Source organism: Podarcis erhardii (assembly GCF_964252035.2).
Source record: "Podarcis erhardii genome assembly, chromosome: 1".
NCBI lineage: Eukaryota > Metazoa > Chordata > Lepidosauria > Squamata > Lacertidae > Podarcis > Podarcis erhardii.
In genome coordinates, this window is record NC_138497.1 from 119,048,899 (window position 1) to 119,068,233 (window position 19,335).

General features: G+C 45.4%; 1 protein-coding gene across 4 annotated transcripts in view; it reads right to left on the reverse strand.

The window, feature by feature from the left end:
- The window catches only part of RAPGEF4 (Rap guanine nucleotide exchange factor 4), a 170,127-nt gene that overhangs the window by 22,056 nt on the left and 128,736 nt on the right, over positions 1 to 19,335 (reverse strand). For all 4 annotated transcript variants that reach the window (XM_081864670.1, XM_081864672.1, XM_081864671.1 and 1 more), the window contains 5 exons: positions 13,619 to 13,769; positions 9,360 to 9,448; positions 7,982 to 8,012; positions 6,269 to 6,347; positions 3,891 to 4,037 (listed from right to left, as the gene is read on the reverse strand). In XM_081864670.1, the coding sequence (XP_081720796.1) occupies positions 3,891 to 4,037; positions 6,269 to 6,347; positions 7,982 to 8,012; positions 9,360 to 9,448; positions 13,619 to 13,769 (497 nt within the window). The remainder of the gene's footprint in view (positions 1 to 3,890; positions 4,038 to 6,268; positions 6,348 to 7,981; positions 8,013 to 9,359; positions 9,449 to 13,618; positions 13,770 to 19,335) is intronic.

Below are 19,335 nucleotides of genomic sequence, written 5' to 3' on the forward strand. Positions count from 1 at the left end.
ACCATTAAACGGCGATGTCATTCTACTGGGACTCAAATCTCTAGCCACCTTACTTTTTAAACTTTCCCTGGCATGAAGTGTAAAGGAGATGGGTGAATTCTTCCCCGCTTTCCTCAAACTAACTTGGAGTCATCAAGAGTTCTTCAACAAAAAATTAGGAGGAACTTGGATCATTTCTCAAGCTCTTCTTGGCAGCACCCTATGGAGAAATGCTTCCATTGCCCTTCCTTTTTTTTGGGGGGGGGGTTCTTTGAAGGATTGCATCTGGGAAAGCTGGGGATGGGGAAGCCCAATTCTTGGGCTAGCAGAGCACCCCTTGCCCAGTCAATCCTAAAGGCTGCCTTTAGGGTAAGATGGTGTGACGTTAACATATGAGAGTGCTGGAGGTGAAATAGTTAAACAGGTTACCCAATCAGAACCTGGGGGGTGGAGTCAGAGGGACTATAAAACCAGCTCTGGGCGGGGCAAAGGGAGGAGTTCATTAGGAGTTGGGTGGTTGGTTGGAGTGGGAGTGAATTGGGATAGAGTCTGTGGGTAGGTTGAGTTAGTGTAGCGAAATAAGCTGAGTCAGGAACAGTTAGGAACTAGGAAGACAAGTAAAAATCTGTGAGGTGGTTTAGTGAGTGAGAGCAGGTAGCGGAAGTTATAGGTCTGGATAGGCACCCCATGACTGTAATTGACTGAGACTGTTTATGAAACCACATGCTTCTTAAACAGCAATAAATAAACAGAAGTTTATGTTCCAATTTAACCCTGACTGGACTCAGTATTGTACCAGGTAGGGCCTGGGTGGTGGCAGCGAGAAATAAAGTGGTGGCACAGGGATCAATATACGGTGAAACGTCCGGGGACCCTGTGTGATCGCTACAGAAAAGTTCTCTATGAGAATTGACTTTTGGCTCCCAACCCCAGATTGTCTGGGGGACAACGTCTCTCGCACAACATCTCCCTTGCTAGAACTGCCCATAGGAAAAGTGATTTGAGAAAATCCACTCTATGCTATTTGTCCTTGGTGTGATGGCAACTCTGCCAGCTGTCCTAGAGGAAGCTCTTCAAAGCCTTCCAGCAAAGCAAGAGATTTCTCCACTGTGTTGCATGGGGCCTGCTTAGACCCTGGGGAAATCAGTGTGCGCGTGGTGGTAGGGAACTCTTCAAAGGAAGTATCTGAGGCCTTCCTGTGTTCACCTGAGGTGAGCATTCCCAAGTACCTGAAGCTTGTTTCTGAGTCTGAGCTGGAAAGACTTCACTGGCGTCCTCTATAAATGGAAGAAGGTAAAGGTAAAGGGACCCCTGACCATTAGGTCCAGTCATGGCTGACTCTGGGGTTGCTGCTCTCATCTCGCTTTATTGACCAAGGGAGCTGGTGTACAGCTTCCGGGTCATGTGGCCAGCATGACTAAGCTGCTTCTGGCGAACCAGAGCAGCACACGGAAACGCCATTTACCTTCCCGCTGGAGTGGTACCTATTTATCTACTTGCACTTTGATGTGCTTTTGAACTGCTAGGTTGGCAGGAGCAGGGACCAAGCAATGGGAGCTCATCCCGTCGCAGGGATTCAAACTGCTGACCTTCTGATCGGCAAGCCCTAGGCTCTGTGGTTTAATCCACAGCACTGGAAGAAGGCTGATGACAAAAACACTGATGTTCCTGTTCAGGAAAATGGGTCTAAAGCTGTCAATGAGATTTATCACATTCAGATGAAGGTGGGGAAAGTTTTAACACAGCAACCTTAACATATAATGTAATAATTCATTTCGGAATGTAATAGCAATGGTTGGGCTTGCTTTTTGGAAGAGATGCGTAAGATTGTGCTGTCAGTTATATTTAGCTCTCGCAATCCCATCAACAAAAGATACCTGCACGTCACGGATTGGTTCAGAAGGGCTAATTAACTGCCTTATAAATCTTTTTGTCCCAGCGTAGGTCCACCAGAATGCCTCCCACTCTGGTGAAAGAAATCCTATTGAAATTGCAGAATAGGGACGCCCCTGGTATCAATTCATTTGCGGAAAAAGAATTGTCCCCGACAACAGTTTCTATTTGCGTTCCAATGTAGCTTTAATTAACTCTGTCAGAATTCACAGCGCCGCACAAAATTGGAACCAGCAGTTGTACCTCAACGCAGCGCTACCTTTCTTAAAGACTTCCCTTCAACTAATGGTCGGCCTTAAAGGTCAAATATTTAATCTTCCATCAAAACAAAGCTTTTGCCATAGGACCCTCCCTCCCCTCTCCCAAAAAACCCACCCACCCTATATTTTACCAAATGAAAACATATAGGGCATGATCTCGTCCATCTTGAGCACACCACCCATGGAAGGAGGATTCCCATAGGATTTATAGAACCCTGTTCCCCCCACCTCAAGCCTTACCCACACATAAATACTAAGGAAAGAAGGTGGGTTGAATGGGGACATGAGATACATTCATAGGCCACCCAAAGGCAGCTGGCATGGTGTAGTGGTTCAAATTTTGGACTTGAAGACCAAGGATCAAATCCCCACTCAGCCATGAGGCGCACTGGCTGACCTTGGGCCAATCACTTTTTTTTAGCCTAACCTACCTCACAGGGTAGGACGCGGGTGGCGTTGTGGGTTAAACCACAGAGCCTAGGACTTGCCGATCAGAAGGTCAGCGGTTCGAATCCCCACAACGGGGTGAGCTCCCGTTGCTTGGTCCCTGCTCCTGCCAACCTAGCAGTTCAAAAGCACGTCAAAGTGCAAGTAGATAAATAGGTACCGCTCCGGCAGGAAGGTAAACGCCGTTTCCGTGCACTGCTCTGGTTCGCCAGAAGCGGCTTAGTCATGCTGGCCACATGACCCAGAAGCTGTATGCCGGCTCCCTCGGCCAATAAAGCGAGATGAGCGCAGCAACCCCAGAGTCGGCCACGACTGGACCTAATGGTCAGGGGTCCCTTTACCTTTTTACCTCACAGGGTTGTTGTGAGGAGAAAACGGAAAGCAGGAGGACCATGTCAGCTAAGTGTAAATAGGGCTGCATCCTTATTTGTTAAATTTGTATCCTGTCTTTCCGCCAGACAGAGCTCATTTATTACCACAAAGCTGTTGTGCTATTATTATTATTATTTCAGTTTATATACCACCCTGTAACTACAGATCTCAGGGCAGTTCACCGATCCTAACACAGATATACTACTAAAAAAGCCTTTTTATTTAAAAATACCAGGGAAGATATACCTCAGTCAAATTACTGAATCAAGTTTAATGTCTGTCGACCAACTAAATAATTTTCAGCTGATTCATCGTCTGGCTTTTAAACCAATGAATCAATTAAGTTTAAACATACTTGCTTATTTCCGAAAACGTACAGGGTACATATGTGCCTTTTTTTTATCTATTAAACGAACCATGAGGTGATTTCCAGTTTAATGATTTTCATTATGGTGAGATGGAAAGAATATCTTTAATATTCTCTTCATCATTCTATACAACAGTGGCAAACCAGACACATGGGGCAGCCTTAAAAATAAACAGGTGAGCCGTTAATGCGCAGCCTCCCAAGTAATCAACTAAAGCTTTAGCTGATTAACGTACAACTAAACCAATCCATTGGATTAATCTACAATTAAAGGCTGAAAGCTTACATTCACACTCTGGCCATGGATCTAATTTGTGTAATGTGCTGCGGCTTCAGACTGAGGTTTCTGGCTGCAGATTTTGGGGTTGGGTCTGTGGGGAGGTTGATGACAGCCAAGGCGCAGAAATTTAGATTCCATTGCCCACAGCGAAAGGTGCAGTCCGGTTTGCCAGGTATTAAAAATGAAACATGAAAAGTATTTAAAGAAATCAGTGCGAGCTTTCCCCATTCCTTCATGGTCTGCTGCCCAAAAGGTAAATGAGGAGTGTTAAAGATTATGCAAATGCCCTTACCTCCTCCCGAGCTCATCTTTACTAATATCAAGCCATCTCCAGAGCCCAGCTTGTCAGCTACGGCACTGATAACTTCTTTTACGGAAGACAACACTGGAATGCGGATTGTAGTGTAGGTTTGGTCGATGCAGTACACCTTGAACAAAACTTCAGAAACAAGGCACATCATGAATAAGGGCTGTAAGAAGATGAAACAAGGCAGGATGCAGAATATGATGATGATGATGATGATGATGATGATGATGATGATAATAATAATGATGATAATTTATACCCCACCCATCTGGCTGGGTTTCCCCAGCCACTCTGGGCGGCTTCCAACAAAATATTAAAATACAATAGATGAATTCAGTTATTATTATTATTATTATTATTATTATTATTATTATTATTATTAATTGAATTTATATACTGACCTATACCCTGGGGTCTCAGGGCAGTTCACAGAATAAAATCAAGATATAAAACCACAAAATACCTAATAAAAATAAAAACAACAACCCAATAGCCCCTCCCCTCCCCACACAAAGAATACATTTTAAAAGGGCATAGGATGTAAATCGGATCAACCAAAGGCCTGGTTAAAAAGGAACGTTTTTGCCTGGCGCCTAAAGGTGTATAATGAAGGCGCCAGGTGAACTTCCCTGGAAAGACCATTCCACAGATGGGGGAGCCACTACAGAGAAGGCCCTGTTCTCATGTTGCCACCCTCCGAACCTCTCGAGGAGGAGGCACACAAAGGAGGGCCTCAGGGTCCGAGTAGGTTCATATGGAAAGAGGTGGTCCTTGAGGTATTGCATTACAACTGTATGCAACTTAGCACTGCCCTATTTTATTTTGTTTTGTTAAAGGGGAGGGTGTTCTCAGTGGGCCCCATAGTTTCTTGCTTCTCCTAGGCCCAATCCTAAAGCAGAGATGGGGAAGTTGATGTTGCTCCCATCACCCCCCGACCATTGTGGCGAAGGAGAGCTGGAGTCCAAGAACATCTGGAAACCCACAGGATCCCCATCTTTGTCCGAGAGGGAGGAGGCCACATCTGTGGAGGCTTGCTTCTGCTTCTCCTTGCTCCTCACACCGCTCACATGCTGTTGAGAGAGCAGGGCACCAACAGCAAGGAGGAGTAGCAGCCAAACCAGAAAGTCCCAGAGATTGGCAGTAGGCATGCATCTTTATCCTTATTGATAATAATAATACAGTGGTGCCCCGCAAGACGAACGCCTTGCAAGACGGAAAACCCGCTAGACGAAAGGGTTTTCCGTTTTGGAGGCACTTCGCAAAACGAATTTCCCTATGGGCTTGCTTCGCAAGACGAAATGTCTTGCGAGTTCCTGCGGGGTTTTCCCCCTCCCCCCCCTTTTCCTAAGCCGCTAAGCCGCTTATCAGCTAATCCGCTGATAAGCCGCTTAACAGCTGATCCGCTAAAAGTCGCTAAACCGCTAAAAGCGCTAATCCGCTAAGCTGTCAATGGGCTTGCTTCACAAGACGGGAAAACTGCTATACGAAGAGCCTCACGGAACGGATTAATTTCGTCTTGCGAGGCACCACTGCAAGAAGAGTAAGAAGAGTAAGAAGAAGAAGAAGAAGAAGAAGAAGAAGAAGAAGAAGAAGAAGAAGAAGAAGAAGAAGAAATATTTAGTTATACCCCACCCTCCCCGGTTCAAAAACCAGGCTCAGAGCGGCTAACCACAAATTTAAAACACTTAATTGTAAAAGCAGCATAAAATACAGTATAAAAAATGAATAACAATAAAATTCAAAGTTCGGAAATCAATTTGGGGGAAATCCATCTAATAAGCATTAGGCAGTCACCAGGGCTAGCTGGCAGAATTAGTCCTACTTAGGCCAGCGAGGAGGCCAGGGGAGAATTAGCTGTGGGGTCTCAGAGTGGGTCATCTTCATAAAAGGGGAGGGGGAGGGAAGAGAAGGGAAATAAAAGATCAGGCTGAATTCAAAGTAAAAGCCAGGCAGAATAGCTCTGTCTTACAGGCCTGATGGAAGGAGGTTAAATCCTGAAGGGCCCTAGTCTCATGGGACAGAACATTCCACCAGGTCATCACTGAAAAGGCCCTGGCCCTGGTGGGGGATATTCTGACTTCCTTAGGGCCCGGGACCTCTAAACTATGATTATTCATGGACCTTAAGGTCCTCTGCAGGGCAGAGCAGGAGAGGCTGTCCAGTAAATACCAATCCTTGATGCTTGGCAGACTAAGAAAGGGCGGTGAGTTGCTAGGGGGGAGAAGATGGTTTAATCCTGACCACTCCTAACCCAGCTCAGGGGCCGTCTCAACATTAGAAGAAACCCTGGACAAAATTCCACCCGGGGCTGGTGGTCCTTTTCTTCTATCACCCAAGTCCTGTGATCATACTCAATGACTTACGTTCATCGCTTCCCCTTATGGGCTGCCGTTTTTGCGTTCTTTCGTCACTCGTGTTGAAGTGCTGCAAGAGAACTTTGTGCTGGGGAAACAAACCCGACAAAATCCCATGATTGTAAACGCAAGCAGAAAACTTTTCCAGAAAGCTACTGCATATTACGTAAGAGTTGTCATGCCGGATCAGGCCCAAGACTCACCTAGTCCAGCAATCTGTTCTCACAATGACCAACCAGATGCCCGTGACAGGGCATGAGCGCAACAGCACTCTCCTCGCCCTATTTTATTTTTATATATATATATATATATATATATATATATATATATATATATATATAATTAGTTTTTTTAACATATCATTTTCAACACTAATTAAACATACTTTTACATCTTATTCAAATTTCTGACTTCCATCAATCCTGTCTGAAAATTTTCCAATCTAATCTCTCAGTATGCATTTCTTATCTTCCCTATTTCATTTCAAACTCATAACCAATATCTCTATCTTCTTCTACTTTGTAACACTTCGTATATTTCTCCTTACAAAACTTCTTGTAGTCCTACTAGTGTAATTTGTTGATCACAGTTGCTCTTCAAATAATTCATATACTTCTTCCAATCTTCTGTAAATCTCTGGTCCCGCAGGTTTCGAATCCTTCCTGTCATTTTGTCCAATTCTGCATAGTCCATTAATTTCGCCTGCCATTCTTCTTTCGTCGGAATTTCTTCTTGTTTCCATTTCTGGGCTAACAATACTCTTGCCGCAGTTGTTGCATATAAAAACAATTTAACATCTTGCCTATTAAGCACTCTCCTCGCTCTAGAGCACGAGACTCTTAATCTCAGGGTTGTGGGTTCGAGTCCTACGATGGGCAAAAGATTCCTGCATTGAATGGGGGTTGGACTAGATGAACCCCTGTGGTCCCTTTCAACGGTTCTACGATTCTATGCCCTCCCCAGCAACTGGCATTCAGAGCAGAGGTGGCTGGTGCTCAATGGGACTAGTGGGGCAGAAGGCAGAAAGACCAACACTAGGTGGAGCCAGAGCCCGTATCCTCTTTCCTGCTGAGTTCTACAAGGTCTGAAGAAGCTGAGAAGACAGCGCCATCACCTGGACAGATTATTGAGAAGGCAGGTGGGTGGGGGGTGGCCGAGAGCAACCTGAGGTTGGTGGGACAGTGGACCATTTGCCCTAAGGGAGCTGACCTCAGTGATTTGGAGACATACTGCCTTTGATACTGGAGGCAGTCTACACAAAGCCTTTGTGTGGCTAGCGGCTATTGGTCATGAGTTTGCCTAATCCCTTTCTGAAGCCATCCAAGTTGGCAGCCGCCACTGTATGCTGTGGTGGTGAATCCCATCATTTAACTTTGTGATGTGTTATACAGCTGATGGTGCGTGTGGGAGAAAGAATAACAGAATGCCCATAGATCTGATCGAATTTCATTGCGTGGACTTGCTTATTCTTTGGAGACTAAATTCTCAGGGCACCTTCACATCTTCTGTTTTAACCGCATGCATGTAATGTTATGCGTACACACAAAACTATAGCACGTCTGCACAACCAATGTGCTTTCCAAAGTATAAACGATACCGATGCATCGGACAGGATACAATAGTAAAGATGTACTTGCCAATCCACAGGTGTGCACTTGCCTTTAGTGGTTGGGAAAATAACAGTTTAACATTTTATGTGGGCTGAGCAGTCAAAATAGTTACCTTTTTCTGTGGTGCTTTAGCTTCCTCTGATCTGCAAAAAGAAAAATACAGCATATTTTTGGAGGGTGAAAATTTGGAAGATTTTAGGAACAGTGGTTTGGTTCACACGTAACACTAAACCATGGTTTGGCACTATGTGCACAAGCAAAACGCAAGTGAAGCCTCAGGCTTGTGCATGCCACTCTCCTTCTCCCCATGAGGCTAGGAAAAGAACTCTTTTAGCATTTAATTAATCCTTCAAAGAATCCTTGCTTTGCATTATGTATGAAAAAAGAGATCAAGGTGGTTTGTTTTTTGAAGCAAAGCTGTTTCAAGAGGAGGAACACAGTAACATAGGTTGCTGCCTTTCCAGTGAGTCCATTAGTGGATTGTAGATTCCATTAAGCTCAGTGTTCATCTTCTACACTGTCAGGCAACAGCTCTGTGGGGTTTCAGGCAGGGATTCTACCTGGAAAAGACAGGTATTGGCTTCTACGTGTAAAGCAGATCCTTTGCCACTGAGCTGTGGCCCTTCCCCAAAAATCTAGAGCAAAGAAGCAGTGGCAGGTGGAAGCTCCTTCACCCAAGAGCCTAATAATAATAATAATAATAATAATAATAATAATAATAATAATAATAATAATTTGTTATTTATACCCCGCCCATCTGGCTGGGCTTTCCCAGCCACTCTGGGCGGCTTCCAAAAAAATATTAAAATACTGTAATACATCAAATATTAAAAGCTTCCCTAAACAGGGCTGCCTTCACATGTCTTCTAAAAGTCTGGTAGTTGTTGTTCTCTTTGACATCTAGTGGGAGGGCGTTCCACAGGGCGGGCGCCACTACTGAGAAGGCCCTCTGCCTGGTTCCCTGTAACTTGGCTTCTTGCAGTGAGGGAACCGCCAGAAGGCCCTCGGCACTGGACCTCAGTGTCCGGGTAGAACGATGGGGGTGGATATGCTCCTTCAGATATACTGGACCAAGGCCGCTTAGGGCTTTAAAGGTCAGCACCAACACTTTGAGTTGTGCTCGGAAACATACTGAATTCCTTTGCAGGATTCAAAATGCATGTTTGCAAACCGCAGTCCTCCTCTTCCTCTCTCCTGTAACATCTAGAAACACAGGTGTATGGTAGGATGCCATAGCACTTCAAGTTTCCCTACTCCACTTCGTTGGCCTGGCTTGGACATCATGCTAAACTGTGGTTGATTGCTCAATAGCACAATGACATTTCATAATACTATATGTCTTCCTACTCTTTTTGGTATACAAACTCTAAAAAAAAGTTCTAGCTAAATTCTTTGCTGATGGGGAGATGGAATACAATGAAGCTTTCTCTCTGGTTTCACATATTTGCAAAAGCTAGTATAGAGATGAACCAATTCAAGGTTATGCTTACATTTGTTTCATAGTCTTCTCTAGCTCTGGTAGTTGCTCTTTGAGGGCTGTAATCATCCTCGTATCATCTGATACACATACATAAAACTCCTATTAAATGAAAAAGAACACCCTTCAAACAATAATACAAAGAGACAGTCAACTTGTCAAGATACGTATTGCAGGTGGGCTGACTACAAAGAAAAACGGTTCAATAGGGGTTCCTGAAAATACCAGAGAAACAAATGTCCGCATTGGAAAAGTTCAAAAGGATGGAAGATGCCCTCTGAATCTTACTCCACCTCTAATCCAATATTATCTCAAGAGATGGAGTTGGCAGAGTGAGATGGTCACCTCTAGCAACAGATCTTCCATGTCATTAAAGAGAAAGAGTGTTAGTTATTTAAAAGGTAAAGGTAAAGGACCCCTGGGTGGGCAAGTCCAACTTAACTATTGGGTGCGGCTGTCATCATGCTTCAGGCCGAGGGAGCCGCCATTCGTCCACCGACAGCTTTCCGGGTCACGTGGCCAGCAGCCACTTCCGACCACTTCTGACACCACGACAAATGCCAGACAGCACGGAAACACCGTTTACCTTCCTGCCACAGTGGTACCTATTTATCTACTGGTGTTGGTCAAACCTAGCCAGTTATTTATTATTATTTTATTTATTTATTATCATCATGTTTAAACATGGTAGTAAGATCTGCTCTTTTGATTTTCTATCTCATGGACTGAAACATTTGGGGAGAGCAGGGTAAACTCAAGCCCTACTTAGGATTGCAGGTAGAGGCTTACGGGAACGCATGGGTACACTGGCTCCACTCCTGCCACCTTCCACGAGTTCAAAGGGGGCTGTTTGCAGGGAGAAATCTCCTGTTTTCACACAGGCTCCCGTGAAAAATCTGGGCTCCAAAATGCACCCTCCCCAAGTACAGGAGGTTTCCATGCTGCAGGCAATGACTTTTGAACCTGCACCCAGCGCCATGAGGGCAGCAGAGATAGTGTGCTCACGAAAACTCCCTCTTCCTTGCAACTTCATTTAAGCCTTTATATAGACACCTGAAAAGGGATCAGTCGAACAGTGATAGCGGCTATGGGGTCATTTGCAGTACTTGGCTTGCATTTGCATCGATGATGCCAAGGAGCTTTGCTTGACCACAGCTTATAGTTAGGGATTTTTAATAATAATAATAATAATTTATTATTTGTACCCCGCCCATCTGGCTGGGTTTCCCCAGCCACTCTGGGCGGCTTCCAACAAAGATGAAAAATACACTAAAATGTCACATATTAAAAACTTCCCTGAACAGGGCTGCCTTCAGATGTCTTCTGAATGTCAGGTAGTTGTTTATCACTTTGACATCTGATGGGAGAGCGTTCCACGGGGGGGGGGGGGGGGGGCACCACTACCGAGAAGGCCCTCTGCCTGGTTCCCTGTAACTTGGCCTCTCGCATTGAGGGAACCGCCAGAAGGCCCTCGGAGCTGGACCTCAGTGTCCGGGCAGAACGATGGGGGAGGAGACGCTCCTTCAGATATACTGGACCGAGGCCGTTTAGGGCTTTAAAGGTCAGCACCAACACTTTGAATTGTGCTCGGAAACGTACTGGGAGCCAATGTAGGTCTTTCAGGAATGGTGTTATATGGTCTTGGCGGCCGCTCCCAGTCACCAGTCTAGCTGCCGCATTCTGGATTAGTTGTAGTTTCTGGGTCACCTTCAAAGTTAGCCCCACGTAGAGCGCATTGCAGTAGTCCAAGCGGGAGATAACCAGAGCATGCACCACTCTGGCGAGACAGTCCGCGGGCAGGTAGGGTCTCAGCCTACATACCAGATGGAGCTGGTAAACAGTTGCCCTGGATACAGATTTGACCTGTGCCTCCGTGGACAGCTGTGAGTCCAAAATGACTCCCAGGCTGCGCACCTGGTCCTTCAGGGGCACAGTTACCCCATTCAGGACCAGGGAATCCTCCACACCTGCCCGACTCCTGTCTGTCTTGTCAGGATTCAACCTCAATCTGTTAGCCGCCATCCATCCTCCAACCGCCTCCAGACACTCACACAGGACCTTCACCGCCTTCACTGGTTCTGATTTAAAAGAGAGGTAGAGCTGGGTATCATCCGCATACTGATGAACACCCAGCCCAAACCTCCTGATGATCTCTCCCAGCGGCTGCATGTAAATGTTGAAAAGCATGGGGGAGAGGACAGAACCCTGAGGCACCCCACAAGTGAGAGCCCAGGGGTCTGAACACTCATCCCCCACCACCACTTTCTGAACACGGCCCAGGAGGAAGGAGCGGAACCACTGTATGACAGTGCCCCCAGCTCCCAGCCCCTCAAGACGGTCCAGAAGGATGTTATGGTCGATGGTATCAAATGCCGCTGAGAGATCCAGCAGAACTAGGAAACAGCTCTCACCTTTGTCCCTAGCCCGCTGGAGATCATCAACCAGTGCGACCAAGGCAGTTTCAGTCCCATGATGAGGCCTGAATCCCGACTGGAAGGGATCCAAATGGTCCGCTTCTTCCAGGCGTGCCTGGAGTTGTTCAGCAACCAATCGCTCAATCACCTTGCCCAAGAATGGAAGATTTGAGACTGGGCGATAATTGGCCATCGTGGCCGCATCTAAAGATGGTTTTTTAAGAAGTGGTTTAATAACCGCCTCTTTCAGCAGGTCTGGGAGGCTCCCTCACGGAGGGGAGCATTCACCACCCCACGAAGCCCATTGCCCAGTCCTTCCCAGCTAGCTTTTATAAGCCAGGATGGGCAAGGATCCAGGAGACAGGTGGTTGGCTTCACTCGTCCAAGCAGCCTGTCCACATCCTCGGAGGTAACAGATTGGAATTGATCCCACACAACTTGACTAGACAGGACTCTAGCACTCTCCCGCCCTGGCCCTGCTCCCACGGTGGAGTCTACTTCTTCCAGAATCTGAGCGATTTTATCTGCAAAAAACTTTGCAAAATCATTGCAGGAGATCATGTGGCCCGTACTGGGCCCCGATGTCACAGGTGGTTCCGCTAAATTGTGAACCACCTGAAAAAGTCTCCTGCTGCTGTTTTCTGCAGATGCAATAGAGGCGGCGAAGAAAGTCTTCTTCGCCGTTGCTATCGCCACTTGGTAGGCTCGACGTTGAGCTCTAACCTGTGTCCGGTCAGATTCGGAATGAGTTATCCGCCACCGGCGCTCTAGCCGTCTCAACAATTGTTTCATTGCCCTCAGATCCGTGGAAAACCATGCAATCGGAGAGGGCGCTTCGGAGCCAAACAGTCAATAGCCCTGGTTAACTCCACATTCCAGCAGGCCACCAGGGAATCAGCTGAAAGGCCATCAACATGGGATAAAGCATCCCCTACCACTCTCTGGAAACCATTTGGATCCATTAAGTGTATTTAAAAAATACACTGTACACATTTAATATTTTATTATTTCTGAAATGGCTTGGTGTTCCCAGATAACGGCCATGGTTTTCCCGTGAAAAGCGGAGGGGGGCAGTATGCTAATCAGAACATCATTTTGACTGCAATTCTATACAGAGTAAAAAAAGGTAAAGGACCCCTGGACGGTTAAGTCCAGTCAAAGGCGACTATGGGGTTGTGGTGCTCATCTTGCTCTCAGGCCAAGGGAGCTGGCGTTTGTCCACAGACAGCTTTCCGGGTCATGTGGCCAGCATGACTAAACTGCTTCTGGCGCAATGCAACACTGTGACAGAAACCAGAGCACACAGAAACGCTGTTTACCTTCCTGCTGCAGCGGTACCTATTTATCTACTTGCACTGGCATGCTTTTGTCCTGCTAGGTTTGGCATGAGCTGAGACAGAGCAATGGAAGCTCACCCCGTTGTGGGGATTCGAACCGCCAACCGGATTCGCAAGCCCAAGAGGCTCAGTGGTTTAGACCACAGCGCCACCTAACACAGTACTGTTTACTGCCAAGTAGTATTACATGCATGGGATTGCCCTGGAAACGTCTAGTTTCCATATTCTCACAATGTCCATTTCTTTCAATGTGATTGTTTCTGTATTAGAAAACAGACTGGTATCTCCACCCCCACTTTCCTCCCTGAAATTGCAGCCAGTGGCAACAAAGCATGATATTGTTTGCAGCAGCAATGCAAAAACCCCAATAAGGACATCTATAGTTGATTGTGCTTAAATGTAACGTCCTTAGGAAGGAGAATTCTAAAACTTGGGAAACAGTTTTGGCTCAGCTCTCCTGCCTCAGTAACTAGTTAATATTGATTCCAACAAAACAGCAGTACTAAGCAATTGCGCCCTACCTCCAGAAACGCCATTGCCGCTTCGTCCTCTTGCAGGATATCTCCATACAAAGCAGCCCATTGCAGCACTAAACGAATGACTCGCCGTTTGTTGTTTAGGGCATAATCCATTTTTTCTTGCTCCGTACCCTGCGAAGGCTGAGCGTGGTAAGTGCCAAGATGTCAAGGAAAACGTTCACTCTGCTACTTCATCCACCCCCCCTCAGAATTTCCCATCGCTTCCTCATAACAAAGTGTGCTTAAAATTTATGCACACACAGCTGCCCAGCAGGATTTTCAAGATCAATCACATTTTGTGCATTCTCCAGTTTATATACTTTCATGGCTTTTGATGTCTTAGCATGGCGGTGGTGGGGAGATGAACCCAATGGGCCTTGCCTTGTAAAGTACAATTGGCAAATGGTTCAAGGGACATGGACCCAATTCGTTACTTTCCCTGGACTGTGGATGCTCGTTGGTGGTGGAAGAGTGGGATCAAGGCAAGCCCTCTGGCCTTAAGGGAGATGCAGAAAGATGCACGATAGCCACTGTAGTAATAAACTGAACACAGTGTAGGCAGATATATTATTTCTATGGTTTTGTATTTGTGTAGGAGGCAGGTAGCAAAGCACATTTCTATAGTCCTGTTTTAGCTGATGTCGTTGTGCTCTTCAACTTTAACTTGTGGTTTTTGCCTCTGCAGAGAAATAATAATAATAATAATTTATTATTTATACCCCGCCCATCTGGCTGGGTTTCCCCAGCCACTCTGGGCGGCTCCCAACAGAATATTAAAAACACGCTAAAACATCAAACATCGAAAACTTCCCTAAACAGGGCTGCCTTCAGAAGTCTTCTAAAAGTCAGATAGTTGTTAATTTCTTTGACATCTGATGGGAGGGCGTTCCACAGGGCAGGTGCCACTACTGAGAAGGCCCTCTGCCTGGTTTCCTGTAACATCACTTCTCGCAGGGAGGGAACCGCCAGAAGGCCCTCGGAGGAGGACCTCAGTGATCCTATTTGCAGGAGATGTACATGCTACCATTGTTGATTCTTCTTGCTGTGATTTGTTCACAAGTTAATTGCTTGTCAGCATGGGGCATATGAAAGAGTGTGTGTGTGTGTGTGTGTGTGTGTGTGTGTGCATTGGGGGGAAAGCAAGGACCACCGGTTTTCCAGGCCACTGCTACAGATCAGGGGGGAGGGCATAGGGCTGGTTCTAGTTTCCATTGCCACTTCTAGCTTGCACTGTGGTGACATTAGCCTGGGACTCTGTGGTGTGGTGGTACATTGGCTTCCTGTCAGTGGAGGTGAGGCATTTGCCTTCCCTAACATAATTCAGCCTGTCCTTTCATTAGGGAAGTAAGAAAGCAGCTACAGTGGTGCCTCGCAAGACGAAAAGAATCAGTTCAGCGAGTCTCTTCGTCTTGCGGTTTTTTCGTCTTGCGAAGCAAGCCCATTAGCGGCTTAGCGGATTAGCGCTATTAGCGGCTTAGCGGATCAGCTGATAAGCGGCTTAGCGGATCAGCTGATAAGCGGCTTAGCGGATCAGCTGATAAGCGGCTTAGCGGATCAGCTGATAAGCGGCTTAGCGGATCAGCTGATAAGCGGCTTAGCGGCTTTGAAAAAGGGGGGGGGGAGGAAAAACCCCCCGCAGGAACTCGCAAGACATTTTCGTCTTGCGAAGCAAGCCCATAGGAAATTTGTTTTGCGTAGCACCTCCAAAACGGAAAACTCTTTCGTCTAGCGAGTTTTCCGTCTTGCGAGGCATTCGTCTTGCGGGGCACCACTGTATTTCTGTTCCAACCTATCTTTGTCACAACCAGCGCTGTTTCTCTTCTGCTGCAGTCCAGTTTCTGCCAAATATTATATTTCTCACTTTCCACTATTTAATGTAATATATGTAATTAGTTCGACAACATAATTAATGGCACAATTATTTCCACACCACTCGTTCTGATTTACAGGACACGTCAAACCAATGTTTTTAATAAAAATAAAAATAAAAAGGTCACTCATGATGTATCAGTTGCAGCCTTAAAAAACCAACCAACCCAAGAACCTTATGAGTGAGTACTAATCATATTCACTGGACTGAGTTCCATTCCAGGTCTGGGATGAAACAACGAACAGCAGCCATTGCTGCTTCCATTTATGATGGAATTTTCTGAAGCCCAGCCTTTCACAGCCATCGCCCTTTGAAAATAAGACAAGCAGAGCATCTTTGCGCATAGATACATTGCCTCATCAATCTTCTGCTCACACAGACCTTTGATATGTGTGCATTTGCAACCCAGAGTCCAGCATGACCAAGGGAAAGAGCACATTTTTTAAAAAAAATGTATATATGGTTATGTTAGCAATAATATGAATCTGTATCATTAAACAAGTCAATGGAATCCATTAAAATTTCATTGTGATTCTTACTGTTTGCAAGCCGGCAACGAAGAGACTGTACTTTTTGAGAATCCTAAGGAAAAACCATCTTCCGCAGAAACTGCTGCTTGCCTTCTATCACTGTGCCATTGAGAGCGTGCTCACTTATGGCTTATGTGTGTGGTACGGAAGCTGTACTACCCAGGACAGGATGGGGTTGTGCAGAGTTGTTAAGGCAGCAGAGAGCATTGTTGGCTGCCCACTCTCCACCTTAGAGCAGATTTATGCCACAAGGTGCCATAGGAAGGCACTGGACATAGTAAAAGATCCATCGCATCCTGGTCACTGTCTCTTCGAGCTCCTGCCGTCGGGACGGAGATACAGGACGATGAAGACAAGAACGAGCCGTCTCAAGAACAGCTTCTTCTCCAGAGCGATCTCGGCCCTGAATGGGAAACCTGGACTTTGAAAGTCATCTAATCTTCCTTGCTGTATTATACTGTATTGTTTTAATTAGTGTTTTTATAGTTGTTCTGATTTTGAGTGGAGTGCCCTTCCTGGGTGGATGGAGCAGCCAAGTAATTTCGTTGTCCCCGAGAGGGGGCAATGACAATAAAGATATTATTATTATTATTATTATTATTATTATTATTATGCAATGGAATGCTACCCTCACCAACGTCAGAAGCAGTTTTCTCTGCATCCTGGTTCCTTCCCATGCAGAACAGGTGCAGCAAACAGTAGTTTGAAATGTACGCATATGTTAGAGTTTTGTTGTTACAGGGCAACTCAGGTGTAAACCTCTCCCTTTTGGAAAGGGCAAGTTTTGACATTAAGATCTGAAATGGCGACTGCCCAGCACAACCTTGGTTTGAGGGACGTGCTTGTTCACAATGCATCTCTTATCAGTCCAGGGTCAGCAGAGATGAGTCTACAAGCACTACTGAAATTCTACTTAGTCCAGGCTGACTTGGGATCCAGTGACAGACAGATCTGACAGACAGCCGTATATAGCTAGATCCTCAAAAAACAGGGAGGAAATTGAATATAATAGTATTTTGTGCGTTCCATGTGGAATTAATGGCCCAGAATATTTTCTGCATATGACAGTTCTGACAAGCACAGGGCCGTTGTGAATGTAAGTCTTAAAATAAACTGTTTCTTTCAAATCAAAGCACGGGGGCTTTGACATGCAATCTCTGGGATGTCTCAAGAGACTGTGAGCTGATCAGAAGGGAAAACAAATGCATCAATAGAGCCTCTTGCACAATATATGCACAATATGACTAAAGCAGTAATTTAAGGGGGGGGGGGTAGAAACTGGGCTTATTAAGCCATTTTTTTGTTTCCCTTAGACACTGCTACAGCTACTTAACAGCCTAGGACATGGGACATCCTACTGAAATCTAGGGTCATGGGGAAAAGAAAGTACACCCTCTTTGAATTCTGCGGTTTTACATATGAGGACAAAATAACAATCACCTGTTCCTTAGCATGTCTAAGGAACATGGTGCAATATGTCATGACTGAAGGTTTTAACTGAACTTATAAATATATATATATTTGGTTGAGATCAAAAAAGTCAGGTGGAGGTGAGAGTAGACATTGAATTGCCTAGTTTGGTCCCTTTAACTGTTTGTAGGGACAGTTATAACATTTCATAAATCAAGTAGCATTTCACTGAGCTGTTCTCTCCCTGCAGCTTCTACCATGCAAGCCCTGTAATTATTTAATATCCTTCTATCTGCTTATTAAGTGACTCACCACAGGCACTAGTAATTTTTGCTGTTATTTTTCATTGCTCATCTACTTATTTTTAATTCTGCTAATAATTTCTCCCATGCAAATGTGATCGTGGGATGTGCGGGGGGGGGGGAGGGGAACCCTCCCTCCCCAAATGTTCACGCTGCATATCTGTTAGAATAATAGCGTTATGTATAAATAAATGACAGAGAGGCTGTAATTTTGAAAGGTATTAATCAACAACGATGTTGTGACTGAATACCGATCTCGACAAGTTTCGTTGCTTTAAAATTGCAATAATTTTTTACAGCCCGTTCCTCCCTCAATGCAAGCAAGGATCTAGTTCCTTTTCACGTGCATTGGAACCGAATGTTCGGTATTTATCACCATGAGAGAGTAGATGAATGGGATCAGATCATGTGTGTGTAACATGCTAACCTTTCTCTTAAAACAATACAGAAATAATAATAATATAATAATAATACAATAAGTGGTATTCAACTGTGTACCTCCACCACCCACAAATCTGGTCTGGAGGCTTGGTGGAAAACACAGAAGAGGTTTGGAGTGGGTGTTGGTGGAGAATCGTGCATTAAACTAGTAAGAGACTGACACCAAAGGCCAGAGGCAGGAGGCAGAAAAGGACTGAGAACAGGGCTGTGCACACACTTCTGAATCCAGTACGCTCCCAACATTGGTTTGGGAAGTGGTGCACACACGACGTTCGCCACACAACCCATATCTATCCTGTCGTTTCTTGGGAAATGCTGAGGTTTGATCCGTTTCCCCCAAAACTAACTTCATTTCGAACACAGAAAAACAACAACAACATCCCTGCCCGTCTGGACCTAGTTCTGTTTTAAGCCAGTAATGTGTACACAGTCTTAAGTCAACCGCTGGAGACCATGCAAGGCTACATTTAGTGAACAAAAGAAGCTGAAATCCAAGAGAGGCCAGGAAAAAGCCAAAGAAAAAGGCAGAAGAATGTGAATTAAATCTAAGCTAGGTTCTGTGCTACGAAAACGGACTACATCCTGCACAACGTGACTGAAGCCAGGCAGGATTTCTGTACTTCCAACATTTAGTTCATCTATTTCTTTGGTGGGGGGAAAAAGATTTTGCTCCTGTCACACAAACACACACACAAATACCGTCAGCTGGGCTGTATTTATGTGGCTTTTGTTGCTTTCCTCAACACATGTCACAGGTTTTTAATTACTTTTGCTATTTGTGGCACCACAATAGCACTCAAACAGATCTGGTTTCCAGGGTGATTATGCAAGCCGATGTAGAAATTTGAAAATAGGTGGCCTCCAAAGAGCTTATTATTTTAAATGATATAGTATAACCTGCCGGTGGGTAAAGCCAACACTTGGGGATAGAGGTGGAGGAGAAACAAGCAAGGGAGACAATGGGAGGCAGAGTTGCCGGGGATCACAAGTGCTGTTGCACTCATGCCTTGTTTGCGGGATTCCCATAGGCATCTCAATGGCCACCTTGAGAACAGGGTTCAGGGCTATATAAACCTTGGCTTGATCCAATAGGGCTTTCCTTAGGTTCTTATGAGCATGGGGAAAATGGCTTCCAAAATACTCACAGTCATTCAGAGCTTTAGGCTT